At 35.8% G+C, this 25,291-nt stretch overlaps 1 protein-coding gene and 1 gene segment (V, D, J or C); both read left to right on the forward strand.

The window, feature by feature from the left end:
- Positions 1 to 1,407: 1,407 nt before the first annotated feature.
- On the forward strand, positions 1,408 to 19,458 carry LOC119794941 (T cell receptor beta chain MC.7.G5-like). 4 transcript variants are annotated; one of them, XM_038302724.1, is made up of 7 exons: positions 1,408 to 1,520; positions 1,598 to 1,914; positions 12,353 to 12,363; positions 14,091 to 14,134; positions 18,467 to 18,916; positions 19,037 to 19,143; positions 19,238 to 19,458. In XM_038302724.1, exons 1-5 carry the CDS (start codon positions 1,487 to 1,489, stop codon positions 18,808 to 18,810), a joined length of 750 nt encoding a protein of 249 aa, XP_038158652.1. In that variant the 5' UTR covers positions 1,408 to 1,486; the 3' UTR covers positions 18,811 to 18,916; positions 19,037 to 19,143; positions 19,238 to 19,458. The 4 variants fall into 4 exon arrangements, with proteins under 4 accessions (XP_038158652.1, XP_038158655.1, XP_038158653.1 ...); XM_038302727.1 differs by having other exon boundaries at positions 1,598 to 1,909; positions 12,354 to 12,363; XM_038302725.1 differs by lacking the exon at positions 14,091 to 14,134 and adding an exon at positions 16,254 to 16,303 and having other exon boundaries at positions 1,598 to 1,909; positions 12,354 to 12,363.
- Positions 9,005 to 9,563, forward strand: LOC119794944. The segment is given in 2 exon segments: positions 9,005 to 9,111; positions 9,191 to 9,563. Coding segments are annotated over 2 exon segments (372 nt in total).
- Positions 19,459 to 25,291: the final 5,833 nt, after the last annotated feature.

Here is a 25,291-nt window from a genome sequence, read left to right on the forward strand (position 1 = left end):
TCAAATATTTAAGTGTTGCTGGAGATGCTACCTCTACCAGCACTATCTGTCTGCATATCAGTCTGTCCCTCTGTCCATTCAACATTCAGAAAAAATGTAATGTATTTGTCATGTTATTTATATGTTCTCTTTGTTTTTAAGCATGCAGAGGGTAAAATGTCACTTTCAGTCTAGAAAATAACCCCATAAAATCTCTATAGTAATGCTGCTATATGCATACAGTAACCTGCTGGAGTACATAGGGACCAATTGTTATTAATCTGCTTCACTTCTGATTCTACTTCATCTTTCCAGTTCTGTATTACTTGTTGCTTCCCCCCTAATTTTATGGTCTGTTTTCCTAATGTCTGTAGCTTTTTGTGGCCTGGAGCTCTGTTTAGCTGTGACACTGTCTTCGAGGAAGATTTCAACTGGGCTGCTGCCATTAACAGCTTTTGTTATATGTGATAGAGATGGGCTTCTTTTTCAATGTTTAGTCCTGCTTTTCTCCTAGACAAAGCTTTGGGGTCCTCTTTTTTGCTCTGCATTATCTCTTTTCATTTAAAAACAGGCTCATAGCTCATCTGCTTAAATGTATTTTGACAGAGCCACCTAGTTTACTATTACCTTATGTAACATTAAAAGTATTTTTGGATCAATGCTTTCATGTATCTTTTGTATTTATGCTTGTCTCCTTGAACCCCTAGTTGGTCTTGGCAGAAAACTGCTCACACTGAGCCTGGTTCTGCTGGATGCTTCTTCCTGGTAAAGGGAGTTTTTCCGCTCTGCTGTTGCTGCTTGCATCCTCGGTGTAAGGGATTGCTGTAGAGTGAATGACAGAATGCAAGCAAATACTGTCACCACATACTCATCCAGGAAGAGCATGTCCTGCAAAGTGAATGTCTTAATGCAAGCAACTGCGTTTTCTCAGTTAGGAAACTTTAAATCAATCTTACTGTATGAATTGTTTCTGTGAAGTGCCATGAGATGGCGTGTGTTGAAAATCAGCACTAAATTAACGGAATTGAAAGAAATAAAATTAGTAGAGGGTTTGTTTAATTGTCGTTCATATATCGGTATATCTAGTGGCTGTTAAAACATGCTATTTTTGTCAACTGTTATTTTTTATACATTATACTTTGACATCCCTTTATAGAATTTAGTCTACAGTTTGAGTTAAGTAGTGTGTTAATAAGTGTCCAGTTTATTTGATTAAAGGGGATATAAAAGGTTTTTATGGGACATCGAATTAAAGAAATATCAGTTTTCCAGCAATCAAGATACTTTATTTATGGAAAACAGAAGACTCATATGCACTCATGGTTATTACATTTCTTTGCTGTTGATTAAAAAAAAAAAAAAAAAGAGTAAGAAGCAGCTTTCAGCTTGTTTCTTCTTCTGCCACGTGACTCTGACATCATTTCCTTGTTTGTCTGCTTGTCTTTTGTGTGCACTCTGCTCCTCAACTTCATCATTATCAAAAGAGATTTTGCATCATAGAATCAAAATGTTGTCCATTTTATTTTTTTGTTACCTTACAGGTTATTTGAATTATTAATCTTTTTAATCAGAATGTATTCTATTTAACTGTTTATTTTAATAATCTTTTTTTCTGTAGGTTTTTCTCTGGGGATTGACATCCATCAGTTTCCTTCTAATGTCATCAGCAAAACGGGGTCTGAAGTTGTGCTTTTCTGCTCACACGAACAGGCCAGTCACAGAGTCATACTGTGGTACCAGAAGTCTCCTGGAGATGAGGATCTGAAACTCATCGGATATGGATATGGACAGTTCAATAACGACAGCGTGGAAGAAACGTTTAAGAAACATTTTAGATTAGATGGAGATTTACAGTCAGCCAAGAAAAACCTCTCCCTTTCTATAGTTGGTCTGAAGGTTGAACACACGGCGACATACTACTGTGCAACAAGGGAAGCACACTGTGACAAACATCCACCAACCCTGAACAAAAACCTCCACCTATGGCACCATCTTATCTCCTCCTTGAATCTAGGTTAAAGACAGAGACTGCAAACTGCTGGAAAGTCTTCACTTGGTTATCATCCAGCAACAGTGTCCAGTAGTTGTCAGTGTTGTAAAGGATTTAGTAGATCTACAATCTAGAGCATCAGCCAGAAGTACCTATACCCCTTTATCATATTGAATCTTGTTTTTTTGTTTGTTTGTTTTTTGGTTGTAATTTTAACACTATAAAATTCTTTATTAGGATTTTATATAAGACACTGTTAGCTGAATTCATAAACTCAGGACAAGAGATAAAGTCTGACTTGACCAAGCAGGATGAGTTCATCCTGGCTCTATTTTTTTTTTTTTTAAGATATGAGTAGTGTACCTAAAAACCTTACACAAATAACAGTAGCACTACCTTAAGATCTTCTTACCCAAGTAAAAGGAGTAAGTATTCACCCAAGGGTAAAATAGTACTTGGTAAAGTACTGCTCAATCACTGATTCTTTGTTGGCTTGTAACTGATTTGATGTTTAAACTTATACTATCAGTCAGAGGGCTATGAGAAAAAACAATGAATAAAAGAATTGCAAAATTACAAATTTGGGCAGAAAATAAAATTATAAATGAAAGTTTTCAGCTTAAACTCATAAAATAATTCCTTGCAGTAGGTAATGCAGATAAGTCGGAAAAGGAGAAAGAACATCCAGGAACAGTATCCTCTTTTTTCTGTATTTTCTACCAGAGTTCAAGGTGCTGGTTGTGGGTGGAGAAATCAGAAATGTTACACAAGAAAGAATAGTGATACTCTCACAAAATATTATTTTTTATTTTTCTGTAAAAGTAAAAAGTTAAGGTCAACTACTCCAAAATGTTTTAAGAAGTTACACGTGTAATTGCAACAAATGTTTAAATGTAAATTAAAGTTTTAGAAAAAATTCATGGAGGGACTGCTTGGAAGTCCTTGAATGAGCCAGGCCTCTCTGGCTGCTTGTTGCTGACCATGCAGTCAGCATCACAGATTATTTTAAGCAGTAAGATGTGTTCAGAGAATGTAATTTACATAATAAATTTAAGATTTTGTTTTTAGGTCTAACCATAACTCAGTCTCTTACCTGATCGTTGGGATTTCTTTTTTTAACCTCCATGTGCTCCAGAGGGTAGTTTTCTTCTTAATGTGTGCACAGTCACACGGTCACTGGAGAATCCTGTTTAAAGGGGGAAAAAAGTCTCTTTACCTGTTCTTAAATGCCTTTTGTGATGTGTAGCCTACTTTATGTTAGGTGCAATATTTTACAGTCCCTCTTCAGTTGTAGTTCTTTACCATGTGTCCTGGGAGAAGTTAAGAACATGTACTTATATCCCCAGAAAAATTGTAACACTTATTTGTCTTGAAAAATGCAAATATGGGCAAAGTATTAGTATGAAGGAAACATGTGTTTGAAGGTATTTTAAGGCCTGACACAGATCTTTCATTAATCCTTTCTATACAGCAACTGTCAATTAAAGGCCTTTCTGTCAAATTTAGAACAGCCGTCTGAATAACACAAACAGCAACAAAGTCCAAATAGGAAATTCAATGTGAATATGTCAATGTGGGGGGTGAGGTTGCTTGAGGACCCAAATGCAGAGATGAGTTTCTGTTGATTTAATGAAACACAAAATTACATAGAACCAAAAAAAAACAGCAAACATCAGGGAAACTCACATGGGGAGCCAGAGACAAGGAAGCAACAGACAACAAGGAACCAGCACTGAATAACTGCACATGGAGAGTATATATGTGAGACAGAACAAACACTGGGGTATTAATCTGATATGGAGCAGGTGTGGATGGAAGAGAATAGAAGGAAGCCAGGGAAAAGGAGAAAGCCACAAGGGGGCAACAGAGAGTAACTTAAGACTGCTTGAATATATTGCAAAATAAACCAAAGATCAACAAAACAGAATATCTGATAGTTAAAAAAGTCCCAAAAGGGGAGAACCATAACCGAATAATGGTATAGTCTACCATAATAATCTTAAAATATTTAAAGCACTCGACTAAGTACCACTTACTATTTGTGTTATTCAATGGTTTATAAAAAATACCAAAGCTTGCAGATATGAAAATGTTTGGGTAGCTAGTATATAATGCATTATTTACAATAAATAAAGAGTGAACAAAACATTATTTTAACTAAAACCTAATAGAACTTTGATATCAGCAGAATAACTATTCTAAAATAAAGTTGAAAAACATAATGTAGACCCCTGGTTAACCCTAGCTAAAACAGTGATCTATTAAAATGCTATGAAGACAACAGATATCTGATTACCTTTTTGATAGAGAGAATACCAAGGTGAAGCCTTCTTAATTGATTGAAAACAGAGGGATACATTCATACAGTCCAAGTGAAGAAAGAAATAAAACAACTGAAAGCCGAGCTGTTGTATGTGTATTTGCCTGTCCTGTGTACTTTTTATTTACGTAAACTATTTTTATTAGTGGAACAATGTTAAACCATAAGCAAATAAGGAAAAAGTTTGAAGTGGGGGGAAACTCTAACGATGCTCTAAAATGAACAAGCCTGACTTGTAAAGCATCCCCACAGCATGATTCTGGCATCAAATTTTAGGACAGAGATGGTGTTTTTTTAGGAGATGACCGCTGTCCTTTTACTTCCTTTTACTTTAGTTCTCTTCAGATATTTTACCTGGCTGTGCTTTAAACCTTTCCACAACGTAACCCTGTTTGCTGTGTTCATCGCTCACCTTGATGCTGTTTGTTTAACAAACAGAAAGATTAAAGCAAATGCACTAAAAAAGATGACTCCTGACAGCACTTTGGATTACATTTGGAGCAATCATTGGTAGTCTAAATATATTGTCAACATATGTTACATCACTGGTTTCATGTGTAGGCAACATGTCATCTGCCACTGGTTTCTCATTTACATAGCATGCTTTGCCATTGCTTCACCCAGTGGATGTATCATGTCATGCCTAGAGATACACATATACAGTACACAGCGGCTAGTCTCATTGGTTTTCCATTAACATAGCACATTAATGCTGTTACTTTCACAGCATGAAAAAGGGATCTAGTCCATCTGGTTTCATGTTAACATATCAGACTATGCTATTGCTTTCACATGGATATTCCGTATTATCCCAATATATTCACACAAACATACAGCAGCATCTGGTCTAATTAGTTTTCCATTAACTTAGCAGGTAATGTCATTGGTTCACATGGACATATTATTTTATGCCATTGTTTCCACATGGAAAAAGGGATCTAGTCCCATTGGTTTCACATAAACAAAGACTCTTATACAACTGAATTAACATGGACATAGCATGTTATGCCAATGGTTTTACATATACATATCATTGTCATGATCTTGTCGCTAATGACTGGCTTGATTACTCATTTTATTCTCCTGCCTAGCTTCATCTAGTTTCTCATTACCTCTCATCTGTTCCACCTGCTCTAGCCTCTATTTAACCAGCCCTCTAACCAATCATCAGTTCCAGATTATTCTCGAACCTTTAGTGAGAGTTCTCTATTGCACCTATTTGTGTTCTTATAGCCTGATCCTGACCCATTCTGCCTTTGAACCTCTGAGCCTTCCTGTTCCTGTTCTGATCTGATCTGTTTGCCCTACCTGTCTTTGGACTGGCTGGATTCTGCCTGTTGACTGAACTGGGAAGTGTTTCCTGATACTGATCTGGATTTCCCTTCTGTACCTCTTTAGATCTCTGATCTTCTGGCTTGGACTCCTGGGAACCTCTTTGACACCAGCCTTGGCTTCGCCTTCTAGATAGTCCTGCCTTCCTTCATCAGGTGGATCTGTTCGTCATCCTTATTTTCATGAAAAAACAAAATCAGATGGAGTAATAGTTCCACAAATATCACATTGAAATGGCATGTGGTTACATTGTTTTCATGAGGCAATACCATCTAGTATCAACAATTTCACATAGACATGGCCTGCTATGCCACTGGTTTCACATGGACATTGAATCTAGTCCCATTTGTTTAACATTAGAATAGGCTCAGTCCCATTGGTTTCACATTGATCTAACATTTTTCATCATTTCATATCTCATTTGTTTTGTCTGTTATGTCATTCAACTCATGTAAATAGCATCTAATGACATTTGTTTTCTTTTGTTTGCTTTTGTTGGGGGTTCAAATGGTAGAATCTCAAAAATCAAGACGCCTTCACTCGATTATCTTATTTGCCCAAAGGACGGGGGAAACCATTTATTTTTACAGATCAGATTCACACACTGTCTTCAGTAGACCATTTCAGCGCTTCACATCATAACAGACAATCTCGGCTTTTTCCAAACTCTCATTCCATCTCAGGCTGGTTTTTAGTTTCAGTATTCTCAATATAGTCTCAACACCTTCCACCCTCTGCACCAGACTGTAGAGGAGCTGAGCAGCTCCTTTAGTGAAAGACTTTTACACCTTGTCTGTAAAAAGGAGCACTACCGTATGTCATTCATCCCTGCCGCCACCAGACTCAACAGCAACAGCAATACCTTGCGCAAAGTATAATGTGCAATTTTACTATTTGATACCCTGTGCAATAACCTGATTCTCTGTTTAACGCCCAGTGCAATAACTATTTATATAAATATAAATACCCTCTATATAAATACCCATGTAAACACCCTGTGCAAAAACAACTGTTATATGGAGACGCACTGTATATACTGTATTTATCCCATGTGCCTTTTTTCTTCCTTTGGCACCTTCTTCTTCTGCTTTGACCATTTGAGCTGATGTAACAAGTAAATTTCTCCACTGTGAGATCAATAAAGTCAATCAATCAATCAACACCCTCTTGTGCAACTTGTTTTACTTTGATATATCATGTAGTACCATTAGTTTCACATGGACATAGCATCTAGCTCAATTGGTTTCACATGTACATACCACCTAGTTTTTTTGGATTCCCATGGACCAGTCCAGTCGCACCTGTTTCACATGTTTATATCACCTAGTCCTATTGGTTTCACATGGACATAGTGTCTATTCCCACTGGTTTTACATAAACATAGCATCTAGTCCCATTGGGTTTCACATAGATAAACCATCTAGTCCTACTGGTTTCACATGGAGCTTATCTGTGGCAGATTTAAGGATGGCAGTCTCATGCTGTCAGTACATTTAATTGAAGGACAAAAAAAAAAACATAAACAGGCATTACATGCAATTAAAGGGTTACCTGGGAATTTTCAAGAGATTTTCTACTTAGAATTGCATCTAACCAAATGAGTTTTGCTTGAACATTAACATGCAATCCCATGAGTTTCCACATGGGCATCACATTAGAGAATGAGGAAAATATTTAGCATTCTGTATCGCAAGGTGATCATGTGACTGTGGTTTGTTCTGTTAAAGAGAGACACAGCTTCATCACATTCTTCATTCAGCTGAAGCAAGACCACCACTGACATGTTTGCAAGTGTCAGTTATTTTTTACTTTTGATACACTCAGGTAGCTGATTTATGAGAAATTCACAAATGTGAATACTTGAGATTTAATATTGTGATTTCTTTTTACATTATTTTACTCTGGTTTATATTATTATGAAAGACATTGTGACGTTACTTTTTATGTCCTACAGGTTTGTCTGTAGTAGTTCTTCAGTCTGAAGATCTAATATCTCCTCCAGCAGTCGATGTGACACTGAAGTGCAAAATGGGAGAAGGGTACAGCATGAGCAGCCAAACCATGCTTTGGTACCGACAAAAGGGCCATGGAGCACAAATGGAGTTTATCCTTAAAGAATACGAAGAATCTGTTGGAAATTATCGCTCTTCGCTTGAAACTTCAAAAAATTTGTTTTCTCTTCAAATCCTGAAGTTGTCTGTGAACGACAGCAGCATCTATTACTGTGCTGCCAGTCACAGTGATGCATACTGATCTAACAGTCTTACAAATAACCAGACCTTCTGTTGCACTCAGGCAGGAAGGAGCTGTGGCTTTTTTGGTATTAAAGCATCTCAACAAATTGTTTAAAACATTGTTTATCATATATTTCCCATCAAAGGGAATTAAACTACAGTTTTACATGGATTATAGATATTTATATTAACAAAAGGGAGTATTTTGGTTGGTGTATTAAAGAAGACATCTTCTACAACAATAGATGACTTTTTAAATTTTTTTTGCAGTTTTCAGTTGCCTTTAATAAAAATATGCCTTTTTTGTTCAGTTTATGATACACATGTATTTGCCATCAGTATATACCTATCTAGGAGAATCCAAATCTTTATGAGAAAATTAAGCAAATTGCTCTCAAAAGCAACATAAAACAAGGGAAATAATTTTAACACATATTTGCATATTCAACAACAAATTTTAAAATATGATATAAAATATACTTATCTAGATTTAAGATCATGAAATTTCATTTGAAAAATGAGTGATATTGTTGGGCCTAATCTATGTCTATAAACATAAACCTATACAATTAAATAATGTGAAGGAAACTCAGAATGAAAATTAGAGTAGCATTAGATAAAGATTTAACATCATTAAATGGATGGATGGATCTCTTCCTCTTCTTTCTTGAGATCTTTTGCATAATTTTGTGTATAGAAATGTTGTCGGGGTAAGTTAAAATATTAGAGTTGCCAGTTTCTTGAGAAACAAGACCAAGATTAAAGTTAAAATCCTTCAACACTATAGCAGACTTTAGGATAAACATCAAAGCAGACCACTGATCAGCTAATTTAAATTCAAAACGAGTTGAAATTAAACATAGGATTTTAAGTAGAATATAAACCAAGATCAAAAGGTTATTTGCAGCAGGTACGATTTTACCAAAATCTCTCTTCAAAATCATAGTATGGCATTAATAAAATACTTGAAAATGTTTTTTAACAAACCAATACATTCATGTTTTGTTTGTTTTGTTGTTGTTTTTTTTTTGTCTCATCAACTTTTTTAACTTAACCTAACATCAGGAAATGTTAGTACTATCCCTTTAAGTCTGCTTGCCTCTAGGAGACTGCAGCCATAGAGAGAAGCTCATTCATGACTCCTGAGGAGGAGGGTCAGATCTTTTTTTGCTGCATTATTTACAGCCGCACGAGTTAAAACAGCAGATTCAGCTCAGAAATGAAGCTAGTTTTGATAGTGCTTTTATTATTCCATGGTAAGATAGCAAATTAATTGCATTTGTTTTGTTTTGTTTTTTATTACCAATGTTATTGACTTTTTTTCTTGTTTTCTAGATTTTTCAGATGCTGTAAATATTCACCAGCCTCCATCTGAGTTGGTCAGAGATGGAGAACAGAGTGTGACCCTCAAGTGTGAGCAGGACAGTGATCAGATTTACTACATGTACTGGTACAGACAAGCAAGCAGTGGGGAAATGGAGTTAGTGGCGTATTCTGCTAGTAAAGATGCATCAAGCATTGAAGCTCCATTCAACAACTCTAAATACACCATGACCCGTCGAGAGCTGCGGAGAACTGAGCTGCAGATTCACCCTGCTGAGGCCAAAGACTCTGCTGTGTATTACTGTGCTTATAGCACCACAGTGCTTCAAGCTGCTGCAGAAGCTTAACAATTACCTCTGGAGGAAACAACAGACGTTTTGGAAGATGGGGGTGAATAAAAAAAAAAAACATTAGAAGAAATATCAGAACTGCATTATGTAAAAATGAAATAATACCAGCTTAAAACAAACAAATCTATAAAAACTCCTAGGTTTTTGGAGGCAGATCTGCCTGTTTGGTGCTCAGTCATGTTTCCTCAGAGCCACAAAGCTGATTTGTTCAGATAGCAGAGCAGGTGTCAGTATTGTAATATTTTTTCCATCTATAATATCACCCCCACTTCCTCCTCATGTCTGTCTGTTTTCCTCTGTGATTCAGTCTGTTCGTTATGGTTTTACCATGATCCTTCATTACCCCTTGATAGACCGAAAAGGAAGTTCAGATGAGGATCTTTTACTGACCTCTACTGGTTTTATATGAAATTACAAGTTGATTATCTCATAAAATCATCCATAAAGACTTTTACTATTACACTATTAGAAATTATCTTCATATAAATGTTGAAAAATTGCCCTTATAAACAAACAAAAAAAATCAAAAGCTGTTCTGACGTTTATATCGTCTTTGGTGATGCTAATAATATTCAATGTTTATTGAAAATATCTTTTCATGCTCAATGATTTTCACATTCTTCAAACAAAAGCATATCGTAAATAAATCTCCCCTTTATTCTGCCATACATTATTGTCCATCTGTTCTGTTAAGATCCCAGTAGTTTGTTAACTTTACAAGAAGCATCATGGAGTTAATGGGAAATATGCAAACAGGTCTGGGATACAGTTGTACACAGAATTAAAGTGGCATTATGTTATAAAACAATATGAAATACTTTAGATGTCTAACAGAGTTCTGTTATGAAAGGAGTTTGGCAATACCTCCAAGCTTACCACGTCATCTCTAGACTCCCCCCAACATTTTACCTGTTCCAGTTCGCCTACTGACAAGGACTGAGGACGCCATCTCCTCCGCTCTTCACCTAAGCCTGGCACACCTAGAGGGAAAGAGCACCCATGCAGACGACACTATGGTGGGGGGCCTGACAATGACCAGGACTACAGAGAGGAGGCGGAGCAGCTGGTGGGCTGGTCCAGAGACCGGAACAACCGGATCCTGAATGTGGAGAAAACGAAGGAGATCATCGTTGACTTCAGGAAGAACCGGCCTAACCATGCCCCACTGGTCATGAACAGCTCAGCTGTAGAGGTGGTCAGCAGCACCAAATTGCTTGGGTTGCAAATCACAGACACCCTCACCTGCAATGTAAACACCACCTGACTGGTCAAAAGGGAACAGAAGTGCATGTACTTCCTGCGGTGGCTGAGGAGAGCCCACCTGCCCCCATCCATCCTCACCACCTTCTACAGAAGCACCATAGAGAGCGTTCTGACCAGCTGTCTCAATGTATGGTGTGGAGGTTGCAGCGTCTCATACTGGAAGTGACAAGGGAGGGGAGGAAAGCAGAGAGGATAATCGGGGCTCCTCTTCCCTCCATTAAAGACATTTCATCTAAGCTTTGCGTATCCCGAGACATAACATCATCAATGACCCCTCACACCCCCATGGACTGTTCTCCCTGCTGCCCTCTGGGAAGAGGCTTCGCAGCATCCGCTTCATGTCCAGTAACAACTTTTTCCCCACTGCCATCAGTCTGTTGAACTGTTAAACTCTAAACTGGACTTCCCATCACACTTGCAACATTATTTTGCACTACCAATGTGCTAACCTTTTGTATTCCTTTTAAATAGGACACAACTCAATGTTTCTACTGCATTTTGCACCATATTTATTTCACACTGCATTGAACCTTTCCATATTAACGCCCTTTTGCAAAATTATTGCATAATAAGTGGTTTCCTTTTCTCCTATACTGTTAACATCCTGATCACTGGTGCACTCTATCGTGGTAATGTTCATTTCACTGTTGTAAGCTGTAAGCACCATAATTTTGTTTGATATACACTCTCTGTATACAAGATGACAATAACATTTTTCTATGTCTAAGTCTAATATATATACATTTTATCTAACAGGATAGCAGCAATCAGGGAAGTAGCAAATATCCATGGCTCTGGTGGGAGAATTAGCTATGTACTCCATAAATCTAGTCCTGTTTGTCTTTTAAGAGAGGTCATCAGAAAACAAATTTTATCCATACCTAAAAAAAAAGCCTCATGTTGAGCATCATAAGACTCTGAAAACAACTTTTTAAGTGTGAGAGTGCTTTTATTGGCAAAGAAAGAAAACCTGGTTAGAATTTATAGAAAAGGGGAGAGAGGTAAATACAGATCCTGATGTAAGGGCAGAAGTTTTTCCAAGCATTTTGCTTAGAAAGATGTGCAACACTTTTTCTACATGTGCAGAGCTGTTAAGGCAAACCCCAGAAGAAAGTTACTTATAAATGTTAAAGAATTTTATTCCAACTTAAAAAATGTTTCTCCTTTTATCATACCAGTTGTTTATTTTTTAAAAATCCAACTAGAAATCATAAGAGCAACACTTTTTTTGCTCATTATATACATCAGTGGATGTTTCTATCTTTTAAATGATTGGCTGAAGAGTCGTGACCAGCAGAGATGTCACTTCCTGTCAGTAACTTCAAACAAACAAAAACAAGCAGCAGCTTCCTGTCCTCTGTTCTGCCTTCTTTTCTTAGCTGTCACAGAAATAGCAGCAGCCAGCTTGGAGCTGCTCCACCGTCAGTCAGCCCAACCTGCACAGCTGCTCCCACAGAGACACACAGAGATGGAGGCTGAGATACGGAGAGAGGGGCTGGGGGAGGAGGAGAGGGGGGAGAGAGAGAGGCATCAGGTTTTTGTATGATGCTTTTTTACCGTGGGGACAGGGGGCCACGGTGATACAACCCCATAGAGCCGCCGTACAAAAACCTCCTTCCATTAACATCCATGATATAGGCGGCTGAGTGGATCTCAGAAGGCCTCAGAGAGCAGGAAAAGGGTCAATCTGAAGGTGGGCAGGATGGAGGCTCAGCTTGGCCTTAAAAAATGATCTAATATGTAGAATCTGGATCAGAAACATGTTTTAGAAAGAGATGTTTGACTTTGTTTGTGGAGCGTTTGGATCATGGGTTCCTCATCTAAAACATTACAGCTTCTTTAAACATTATGAAGCTCATCCTGCATGTTTAACCCTCCCTGATAATCTGTGTTATTACAGCATGTCTGAAGAAGATGATTCTGGAAAGATTTTGGACTTTTTAGTCAAGAAGAGAATCAGTGTGACTCTGGAAGTGAAGCTTACTTTGGAAAAGGAACAAAACTAACAGTTCTGGGTAAGTGCGAATTTTAACACGTTCAGTTCAACAGATTAGATGTGAATTTAATGGAAATCTTAGATTAAAGAAATAACATATATTGGGAGTTAAAAAGCTGTGATGTATTAACCTGAAGTTAAAGCACTGTGACCTACACTGATCCTGCTTACTTTGGTGGAGGAACCAAACTGACAGTTTTAGGTAAATATTTCATTTTAATACAGTTTTAATAGATGCTGCTTTGATTAAAAATTCGGTCCAGAAGAATTTGTCTCTAAAGGTCTTTGTAAAGATAATTGTGGTAGAAAAACAGTTCTTGTTCAGTATTGCTGCACTGTGACAATGCTGAAGCTTACTTTGGAAAAGGAACTAAACTCACTGTTTTGGGTAAGTTGGACTTCTAACATGTTCAGTTGGTTTAGGTTTTATCAAAAGTTTCCCTTGAATCAAACTAGAATGAAAAGTTGTTCAGTTTTAACATTTAATATATTGAGCTGGGCTGAAAACACTGTGAACTATGGAGAACCTGCTTACTTTGGCCGGGGAACCAAACTTACAGTTTTAGGTAATTATTTTTGCTTTATTACTGTGTTTTAATAGGTTTCATTTAATAAACCTTAATACTTTCGGATCATTGGGTCAATTATGGTAATTTTATTATAAATCTGACTGTTAAAGAGGTTCATGTTCAGTATTGCTGCACTGTGACAATGCAAACGAAGCTTACTTTGGAAAAGGAACTAAACTCACTGTTTTAGGTGAGTACTGATTTAAGTAAATCCTTATTTTAACCCATAAAGGTGATTAAATTAGCAGCACTTATGCAGGTGTTTCCAGATTAAATTATATTCAATGTTTTTTGATATGAAGCTGAAGCTCTGTGGTGACAGAGAAGCTTATTTTGGCCAGGGAACAAAACTGACGGTTCTGGGTGAGTAAAGCCTACATAAAGTTAATCAGAGTATTAAAATTACATTCAGGGGATGATTATTGAACATTAAAGCATTGAGCTGTTTTTAGCTGTAAAATTACATTAATGAACAAAGTAAAAGCTGCCTGTTGGAGTGTTTTATACACTGATCCTCTGCACTGTGCCACTGGTGCAAGTGAAGCTTACTTCGGAGGAGGAACGAAATTAACAGTTTTAGGTAAGAGTCATAAACTTTATCGTTTACCGTAGACAAGATTTTATAAACCCTCATTAATCTGAGCAACTATAGAAATATATTTAATCAAAGTTTAGCTGCTCTCGAGCTCCTTGCTACCAGAGCTTTTTGTTCTGAACATTAACTGCTGTGCCAACTATGAAGCTTATTTCGGCCAAGGAACAAAACTGACTGTTCTGGGTGAGTAAAGCCTCCAAATCTGATTCCTTTAAAAGCAGTCAAAGCTGATCTCTATCCTGTAAAGTCTTTAGATTTATTTCAAACTTCATTTGGGTTTTAAACAGTGAAAAGTTTGTTTTGGTGAAAGCAAAGACCAATGCATGATTTAAACAAACAAACAAAAAAACTGAACATGAACTAAAAACTAGAAATTAATACAATGAAGCAAGAAGAACTTGGGGTTATTTTGAGGACTGATCTGGTGCACTGTGGCTTTGGTACTGGCTCTGAAGCTCATTTCGGAGCAGGAACAAAGCTGACCGTCTTAGGTAAGAAACACGTTCAAAAACAACATAAAAAACAAACTCAGCTCCTAGTTTACCTGATAAACTCAAACTGTGTCAGAAAGTTGCTTGTTTAACTGGATAAAGGGGTCATTTCTGTCTGTATAGAGGACTAACATTCAGCTTTATGAGCTTTTCAGTCTTGCGTGGTATAAAATAACCTTAAAATAAACAGAAGAGCAAAGGGAAATCAGCCTGTTGAGCTGTTTCTAGCACTGATTCAGCTCACTGTGTGAGCACGTCTGAAGCTATCTTTGGTGGAGGGACTAAACTGACTGTTTTAGGTAAGAAACTGTTTCCACATCTAAATAACTGCATAGTACGACATGCATGCTTTACAGCTCGACCAGTATTATAAATACTAATAGAACTTTAAAGCTGTTAAAATGCTCAGACCTAGTGTAATAATATTAATGCTAAGTGAAGCTAAACAGATTTGTGCAAACAAATCATTGAGTTATTTGTGTGTAATAAGTTCAGAGACGTCCTGAAAAGATCTTAAAAATCAGAAAGAAAGTCAGCATCTTTTCTGAGAGCTGTACGAAGAGTTTGTGTTGCAGCCTGGAGTCTCTGTGCTCCTTCGGCAGCGAAGCTTATTTTGGAGCTGGAACCAAACTCACTGTTTTAGGTAAGAGAAAACTGAAATATAACCAACATCAAAGTGTTTCATTATTTTGACCAGGCTTTGTTTAAAATACAGACACCTAATGCATGAATTCAGCTTATCCTGAAAGCCCTTTCCATGTAATCCAGTCAGATATGGGCAGCCACTAAATGTTTGGCTCAAAGCCCAGATTATTAGTCTGTCAGCCAGTTTTTATCAGCTCTCTGAAACACTGTGACTACCAATACTGAAGCCTACTTTGGAGCTGGAACTAAACTCACCGTTTTAGGTAAGACCAAATAGATTGCAGTGGGAGAAGCTTTCAGTAATGGATTGTGTATGCAGTGCTTTTATTTTCCTAAAATCACCAGTAATCCATTAATTCAGGCTCATGTTTACATAAATTAATCTCTTCTGTACTGTTTTGATGCCACTCTGGGCTGGTTTGCACAGAAAGGTCATTTGTTTGAAATAGAAGAAAAAAGAAAGTCTTTAGTTTTTACAGCTGCAGTTTTTTCTGCAGCCATGTCTCACTGTGAACAACTTAAACCCTGCTTATTTTGGCAGAGGCACCAAACTCACTGTTCTAGGTAAGAAACAAAGAAAATTTACTTTTTTATATTATATAATATATTATATTAATCTTGAGGAGTGACTGGAAAGAAAAGAAATACACTGATGAGAGCTTTTAATGGTATAAGGTCTATAAGGTGATGAGCTTAATAGGATGTTTTTTAATTAAAACTTCTAAAACAGGCCAGAAAATTATTTTCGGTATAGCTGTCTTGATGCAAACGGTTCAGTTTTTCAGAAAAATAATACGACAAAGTAGTTGTTGCTTTGCACTGCTGAAAGCTTCAACAGCTTTATCTGCAGCTGTTTCTCAGTGTGAGCGGCTACGATCCTGCTTTCTTTGGTCGAGGCACAAAACTCACGGTTTTAGGTAAGAAAACAGACTCTTAAAAGGAACTTTTTCTCTAAACTTTACTATGAAGAAAAGGGCTGGAAAGAAAAAAAAGCTGTAACCAAAACAAGCCAAAGGCATCCAAAACATCCAAAAACATTAAATATGAGTTTTTCTTTAGGCTGCTCCATGTGGTTTGGTTTAGTTAAAATAAGAGAAAAAGGCAGCATTTAGCTCTCAGTGCTGAAAGCTTCAGCAGCTTTTCCTGCAGCTGTTTCTCAGTGTGAACAACTATGATCCTGCTTACTTTGGTCGAGGCACAAAACTCACGGTTTTAGGTAAGAAAACAGACTCTTAAAACTCTTTAATTTCCCTTTGAGGAAGGGTTCTAGAAAGAAAAAAATGTTGTAGCCATAAGTAAAACTTGCAATGTTTTGTGTGGAACAAAGTATTTGATTACTGTCAGTAATTTCTTTATTTATATCTTCTCAAAGAGGCCGAAAACTTATCTTTAGAATCAACAAAAATGTTTTATATTACTGCTTTAGTTTGGCTGCTCCTTGTGGTTCAACTTTAGTTAAAATGAGAAGAAAAGGCAGAATTTAGCGATCAGCACTGAAAGCTTAAGCAGCTTTTCCTGCAGCTGTTTCTCAGTGTGACCAACTACGAACCTGCTTATTTTGGCAAAGGCACCAAACTCACAGTTTTAGGTAAGAAAACAAGAAATTCACCTACTTATTATTTGCAAAACTGTCTTCCTTCAAAAACAAATTCAAAGTTTACAGTTTTGATCTGTTACTACAACTAAATTGATCTAGGGACGGATCTGGTGAACTATAACTAGAGGAAGCTCATTCAGAAACATTTGTTTTGTTGGTCCTTCAAAGTACAAACTTAGAGGATTTGTGTCATTAAAGCAAAGTTATGGAGAACCTCAGACCTCCTAGATCTAAATCAGTTTTATAACGGCAGCTGAGCTCTGTGCTCCGGCTCATATCCTGCTGAATTTGGAGCTGGAACCAAACTAACAGTTCTTGGTAAGACTATCTAAGAAAAAAATTTAAAATTGCTATAATTAGTGTGTTAATATGTAAATATGTGGCTGTTTTCATGTCATAATTCTGGGATTTGTCTGTTTAAGAATGAAAAAGTAGTTTGTAGGTAGTAGTATCTACTAAAGCACTAAAAGTAGTAGTGCTTATTTTTTCCTCTTCTCTTTTTAGTTCTGCACTTCTAAATATTAATGTTTCATAACTTTGTTGCTTGTATGCCTTTATAGATCTAAAACTGGCAAAAGTGAAATTTAGACAATAAATTCAAACTTTAAAAAGATGAGTTGATTAAACAAAATGGAACAAGGTAGAGTAAACAACAGATTAAATGTTTGGAAGCTGCTTCTTCCTCTCAGTCTTACACCAAGCGTGTAAAAACCTATTTAAGCTTAATAATACTTAGGTTTTCACTGCTTTTATGGATATGCATGATTTTTCAGAAATTTATAGATGTTATAATTTATTTTAAGTCATTTCTGAGTAAAATAGAACAGCAAGAAAAGTTCCGCTTTGTTTTAGAAATGAAAATATTCAAAAGGGTCTCAGCTATAAAAGGAATTGGTAAATACTGTATTTATTACTGTTATTAAAGTGAGAGGAGGATACTTTGGAAGAAAGGAAATTAAATTAGTATAAAAGCAAATAATTATTTGTTATTTAAAAATTAAGATGTTCCATATATAATATCATGTTCAGATTGTTGCAAAGTATACCGAGAAACTTGTCCTTTTTGGTATAAACATTTGGTTCTTTACTTTGCAAACCATTTGCTCATAATGCAATGATATAATATTGAGAACCTATTAGGGCAGAGATGACAGCTCAGAGATATTGGTTCCATTTTATGACATCCATGCCCAACTCCACCACTTCCTGAACTTCCACCATCTCCTTCCTGTCCTTCATTATAGGACAGACTGATTAATACAGTTGTGTCTGGTCATGGCTACTGAGTTCAGACACACCTGATTTAGTTAGTTTGTCCAGTAATGAAAGAAAGTAAACAAAGGAGCTGGCTGAAGTTCAGGAGGTAGTGGAGATGGGCATAAAGCCCATTGGAACGCAAGAACCTGATGGTCTGTTGTTAGTACGGATGTTATTGCATGTCTATTAACATTTATAGATAATAAAACCATAGATTTGAAGAAAAAACTTCCTTACATCAGGTCAAAGTTCACACATCAAAATATTATAATCAGGTCTTTCAGATAAAGACATTGATATCACACCCCCTAAAGTGAAGATTTAAACTAATCCTAAACCTTTTTTGAAAGAGATAAAACCAGTTCCATTTTATTGGAACCTCTTTATTGAGATGATAGTCTATTATTAGTTCAGGTGTTGTACAGATGTTGTTACATGTCAATTAACCTTTATATATCATAACAACTAAATATCATAACTTGGGCGATTGCAGCTCTAATTTATTGATTTTGTTTCTTTTTTCAGAGCGCGAAGTAGCATATCCTACAGTGAACGTTTTCTACCCTTCTGGAAAGGAATCCAGAGACTATGACAGGAAGAAGAAGAGGACCCTGCTCTGCGTTGCCTCTGATTTCTACCCAGATCATGTCAGCGTGTACTGGAAGCGCAATGGAAGGAACATCACTAATGGTGTGGCGACTGACCCTGCAGCCAAGAAGGGGGAAACATATTACAAAATCACCAGCAGGCTGAAGATCCCTCTGGAGGAATGGGTTGATCCAAATAATGAATATACCTGCATCGTCAACTTCTTTGATGGAAAGCATTACACTGATTACAATAAACCCATTAAAGGTTTGTTCCTTTAACACATAATTATCCTAGATCTATTATTTCAGGTCATGATTCTTGTTTTCTAATCATGTCCACTTTCAATTCTTCCAGTTCGTCCTAATGAGAGAGCCATCACTCGAGGTAAACTGCAACATTTCTCTCTTCCTCACTCTAAAAGCAAATAAAATGTTGCCTTCAGCACCTTCATGGGATTGAATTAACTGATCTGTTTGTTTAACCAAACCTTCTGACTCCCTGCAGGGTATTACATGAGGGTCACCCAGAACGCCAAAGTGTCCTACACCGTCCTGATCGTGAAGAGCTGCGTCTACGGAGCCTTCGTCTGCTTCCTGGTGTGGAAGCTTCAGGTCTGTCCAAAACATCCCTGTTGGTTCTGATTAACTGTCCTGTGAGTAATAGAGAGCTTCTGACACTGAGGGACAATATTCTTTTGTTTTCCAGGGAAAACGTGGAAAGCAGAGAAAGTGAGAGCTCAACTGAAGCTTTAACTCTTCCTCCCTGTACATAATAAACCTGATCTGATGTTATTCTATAAAGCCCTTTCATTTTACCTAACAGATCTAATGAGTGGTTTACAAAAACAATTTTTATTATTTCAGATACTTTCTAAGTAAATGCTTGTTTCTATCTATGTGCTCTTTAATAAAGTTGTTTTAAATAGTGTTGGATTTCTTTGTTTTCTCTTTTTATCTGCAGCTTGTTTGGACAATTATTTTAAAATAAATTATTTAGGTGTTAAAATTGATGTTTTAATATTGAAAAACAAACTTAGATGAGTAAGAATCAGACATTTCTCGGAAACAGCATAGAATCTGACTAAAAGGAAAATCTCATGTTGACAACAGTAAGTAAAACTATTTAACTAAAGTGTCATTTATTCCATAGATAGTGTTAGATATTTATAGCTGACTTCTGAGAAACAGCTCATTTTCTCTCCCCATGTACTCAGATCAAGGTTCTCTGTTTTGCAAAACAAGAACTTTTTTTCCGTTAGTTCAAACATTTTAGTAGGAGTGTGAGAGTGAGTGTGCCACATGAGAACAGGAAGTCAGCATTGTCATGTGTGCACAAAAGAAGGTCAGAGATGCTGGGGGAGGAAGATGCAGCGAGAGCTGAAAAACTGCAGAGGAGCAAAGTGCGACAGCGAGGAGCAGGATGTGGTCGCAGAGTAGCGTACAGCTCCGTCTCCATGCAGAGAAACAACGGAGGTGCAACCCTCAACTTTTACCGCAGCATCCGGCTCAATGAGTGCACCTGCATCCGTCCAATCAAAAAAAAAACACCCCCACACACATTCACACTGTTCATCTCCCAGCAACCAGCTGGCAAAGGCTAAATTTCTGTGTCAACTGAAGCTAAAAATGTTTCTGTAAACGTTGAATTATAAACAGCAGCTGTTTGTTGTGATCGGATCCATTTTTTTTTTTGAGGGGGGGGGGGGGGGGGGGGGGGGGGGGGGGGTGTAAAAAGTTCCAGAAGCACATGTATTTTTAAAAGAAACTGAGGAATTTGAATGTTGACAACATTTTCATGTTATATTGAATCTATACTTTGCTTTGCTTTGAGTATCAGAACTTGTAGGACTCACCGACACCCTCTATAAGAAGGGCACTCTGGACTCAGTGGAGGAAGTGGCTGAGAGGAGGGTGCTGTCCAAGCTTACAGTACATCCATCATGAACAACACCTTGATCTCCCTGCAGCAGACTGTAGAGGAGCTGAGCAGCTCCTTTAAAGAGTTATACAACCTGTTTGTAAAACGGAGCTCTACCACAGGTCTTTCATCCCTGCTGCCTTTTGACTTTACAATTCAGCACTATAACTGCAAAGGTTGTGCAATACCTAATGTGCAATCACTATTTAACACCCTATGCAATAACCTGTTTTATATTTCATACCCAGTGCAATAACTATATATATATATATATATATATATATATATATATATACATACTTGTTTATATAAATACTTATTTGATACCATGGGCAGTAACCCTGTATAATAATCCTGCTAAATTAGAGACTTCAGCTGTATATATATATACTTGTTTATATAAATACCTATTTGATACCATGGGCAGTAACCCTGTATAATAATCCTGCTAAATTAGAGACTTCAGCTGTATATATATATATATATATATATATATATATATATATATATATATATATATATATATATATGGACACATTGTATATACTATATATACCCCATGCACCTTTCCCTTTTTCGACACCTTTTTTTTCCTTTTTGGCTATTGAGTCAATATAACAAATACATTTCTCTCCCGTGAGATCAAGTCTATCAATCAATCAATCAATCAATTAATCAATCTGTTGTTATATCCTGTCAAAATGCAGGACTAATATTCTGAAACATTCATTTTTGCCTGCTTGTAACTGACATGTTTTTTGTTTGTTTTATTTTTGTTTTAATTATCAGGTAATGATTGAGTAAGAGATTGCTCCTGAAGGTTTATGTATTACTGTTAGCTGTGCAACTTAAATGGCCCTAAGGGGACAAGGAAGACATTTTGAATCCTATACTTTTCAAACTTTCATCCTTCACATCGTCAGGAATTTTTTGCCCCAGCCCATCTTCCCGTGTTTTAATTCTGGTTATGTCTATATTCGTATTGTTGAAGATCTTACAGAAGTATGACAAATGCCCTGCTTGATAGGGTTAAATGTATTTAGTGCTTAAAGAATTTTGATGCTCAGGTACATTTTTACAAAACTATATTTTTGCCTAACGTCTGAGATCTATGTTGGATATAAGTGAGCGAAACATGCAAAGGTTCTGTTTATGTAGAACAACCTATAATTTATGTGTAAGAACCTATAAAACAAATGCCTTTTGGTCTCCATGGCTCAAGAAAGCATCACTAAGACCTTAAGCTAAATAATGCTTTTCACAAAAAAAGACTATCAAAACAAACCTCTGTGTCATATATATATATATATATATATATATATATATATATATATATATATATATATATATATATATATATATATGTATATATATATATATATATATATATATATATATATATATATATATATATATATATATATATATATATATATATATATATATATATACATATATATATATATATATATATATATATATATATATATACATATATATATATATATATATATATATATATATATATATATATATATATATATATATATATATATATATACATATATATATATATATATATATATATATATATATATATATATATATATTTTTTTTTTTTTTTTTTTTTTTTTTCTTCCACCATGACAGAAATGATAATGGGAAGCCCAACAATACAATTTAAAACCTGGTAAGAAGAATCCCTGGTTTACATAAGGGTTTGTTGGAGATTCTAGCATTTCTATATCATCAAATAAAGGGAATTATATTTTCAGAGATGTTAAAAGTGTGTTTAGTATAACCGATTTTTGAGATTTCCCTAAGGAGGCTTTTTTCATCCATTTCTGTGTTCAATGTGCACATTTGGAGTTTTGTCTTTTAACACTTATTATTTTTTTTTTTGATCTCCTTAAATCCCCACAGCATGGCATGATCCCTGCCTGACCGGTGAAATGAAGAAACAGATTAAAGAAAACCTGTCGGAGAACATGAAGCAAACTGAACTAAAAACTTAACTAAAAAAAAAAGCCATACAGGAGGACCTGCTGCTTCAGGATCTGGACAACTTGCAGTAACTGATGCAAACACAAGTTCAGCTCTCTGGCAGAGACTCCTGGAGGAGAACATCTAACCATTAGTAAAAATACCTTAAGATAAATCGGATTAGGTTAGATGTAAATAAAGGAAATACAATGATATATTCAAGTCACACAAGAAAGTCTTAAAATCTGTTTTACTTTCTAAAGAAAGAAAAAACAGAAGACATTAACTGACAATTAAATGCGTTTATATTTGCATTCAAATGAACTTTCCATGGATTTCTCTTGTAAACCACTAAAAAACAAACAGTTTTTGCCATTTCAAAAGAATTTATATCGCTAAAGAATATTCTTGGTTTTCTTTAACAGTTTTTTTCTTTCTTCCTGTTTTCTTCAGTTAAACATAAACCATCTGAGATGCAGTAGAAAGATGTTTCATTTAGACTCTAAAACTGAGCCACAGAATCTTAAATAAGATATAAGATTCTGTGTATATATACTGATGTATTTACAACCCTAAATGCAGAGACTAGTAATAAACATTAATGCCCCATAAACAGAATACAGACCATGAATAAACATTAATGGTCTTTAGTCTGAGGGGCTATAATGCCCTTTGCCTCACAATTTATTTTTTTTTACATTTTATTAAATTCAGAATGTTTAACTTAGATCTAATAAGACAGACTAATAATTTTTGGTCAATAACAGAGAAGAAGAACTAAAATCATTAAAGATTTTTAATGTCAGCTTTTTTGGGGGTTAGTTTTATGGCCATAATGTATGTTTTCAGCAGCCACTTGCCACTAATAACAGTCGTTATTAGTCACTAATAACAACAATTTAATGGTCTATCACATCCGGAACAGGTGGTTTTCACCCCCTTTAGCTTTTACCCTATGAAATCCAATTTTACAGTATTTCTTTTTTCGACTTGACCTAAATATGATATACGTAGAGCTCCTCTTTTTTAAATTTGTCGAAGCCTAATTTAAGATGCTTAGGGAGACCTCAGAGATTGGTTAGTCTGTTTGTTGCCATGTGAACTAAACAATTTTTCCTGCACGTCACCCCTGAATGTTAGAATAGCCTCATAGAAACGGTTGCACCATCATTTTGTTGTGGAGATCCCTTTTTGCTGACAGGGAAGAAAGAGTTGAAGGGGAGATAGAAAGATTGAGACTGGAAGGCAGGTTAACTTTCCACCCTAAGCAAACAGTATTATGCTTCGGATCAAAACGTTAACATAGGTGTTAGGAGTCAGAGGCAAAGCCCCAACAAAGTCTAGACTTTGTCTGTTTGATACCAGACATCCACTGACATGTTTTCAGGCCATTTAAGGCTAACAACTGATAACTAGACCTTCACAGAGTTTTCAACTGTTTCATTATAGCTGCAACATTTAGATAAGTGAAGCTTTATTTATTTCATTTCTTTATACCACTAAGTAAAAACTGATTATCATTTCTAACCCAGAGGCCTCCAAATTTCATTGCTGACCATCTCCATCTCTTATAATTACAGTGCACTATGTTCTGATGGCTACTTCCTTCAGAATATTGTTAGACAATAATTTCAAACTGGTTCTTACCCATTAATTTGGTATTAGTAAGGTTTACCCAATAAACCTTTGCATGCATAAAGCTTGTGAATAACGTTTTACATATAATGTTACTCCTTTTTATTATTGTTAAAGGAAGCTTTGATCCCACTCTATTCCCACTGAAGCCGTCAGCTGCAAACACTTTATGGGGCAAGTTACCGTTATTGTTTACGGTAACTCTGTCCCTCAAGGAAGTCTAGAAGCACACGTCTAAAAGGTTTGTAAAAAAAAAAAAAAAAAAAATGGCTAGTTGAAAAGTAAAACTAAAAATTAAAAGCTAAGTTAAAAAGACAAAAATGTAAGTGCCTGTATCAGCTTTAATGTTATCAGGTTATGTTGTAACAAAAAACATGTTTCTTTCACTCTGGGTGCTTTTCTTGGTTTCCTAAAGAAGCACCTTTGTTATTTTTGTTATGTTTTTTAACGTTAGGTTAAGTAACCATTTCTGTTACTGCACCTCGATTTTTCCCCTGATAATATCTATAGTTTTTAAATGTTACAATAGAATAGGTAGGAGTAGGGTCTTGTTAATTAAAAAAAAAAAAAAAAAAACGTTAGAACTATAAATTTACAGTCATATGTTTATATTACTGTTTTTGTATATTCATTTATTTATTTATTTACTATTTTTCAAGGCTGCACTTTAAAAAAAGATGAAATTGTCCAGAGAGCTGTTCCAAACGCAATGTCTTTTTGTTTTACACTTGTGTAAACAAAATGACAAATAAAATTATTCTAAGTCTAAGTCTAAGTTCTGTCCTTCAAGCATTTGATTTTTAAAGTATTTCACTGAGCACCCTATAAAGAGTTAAACACTTTGTTGGGCAGGTAAAATTATACTGTCTATAACAGAAAACATTTAGAGAGTTTTATCAAAAAGAGAAGTAGAAGAAAATCAACTAATAATGGCTAAAGGGCCATGAGAGTTTGCTTTTGTTGACATATGCAAAAGCAGCTTTTTTAAGTTTATAAATCCTTTATTGCTGCAATTTTTAAGTCTGCTGTAGAAAAATATGTGCTGTTTTTAAAAAGTTAGAAAAAAATCAAAGAGAAACAAGCTAAAAAAAAAACAAAAAAAAACCTTCACACATTTGCAAACAGAAGTAGCAGCTTTAGAGGTTAATTTAGAAAGCAGATGTTTGCTGCACAGAGAGCCCACCTGTGGTGAAAACGGGAACATAAACTCAAACCAACCAGAGC

This window comes from Cyprinodon tularosa, unplaced genomic scaffold (genome assembly GCF_016077235.1).
Source record: "Cyprinodon tularosa strain WSP-4 unplaced genomic scaffold, ASM1607723v1 ctg499, whole genome shotgun sequence".
NCBI lineage: Eukaryota > Metazoa > Chordata > Actinopteri > Cyprinodontiformes > Cyprinodontidae > Cyprinodon > Cyprinodon tularosa.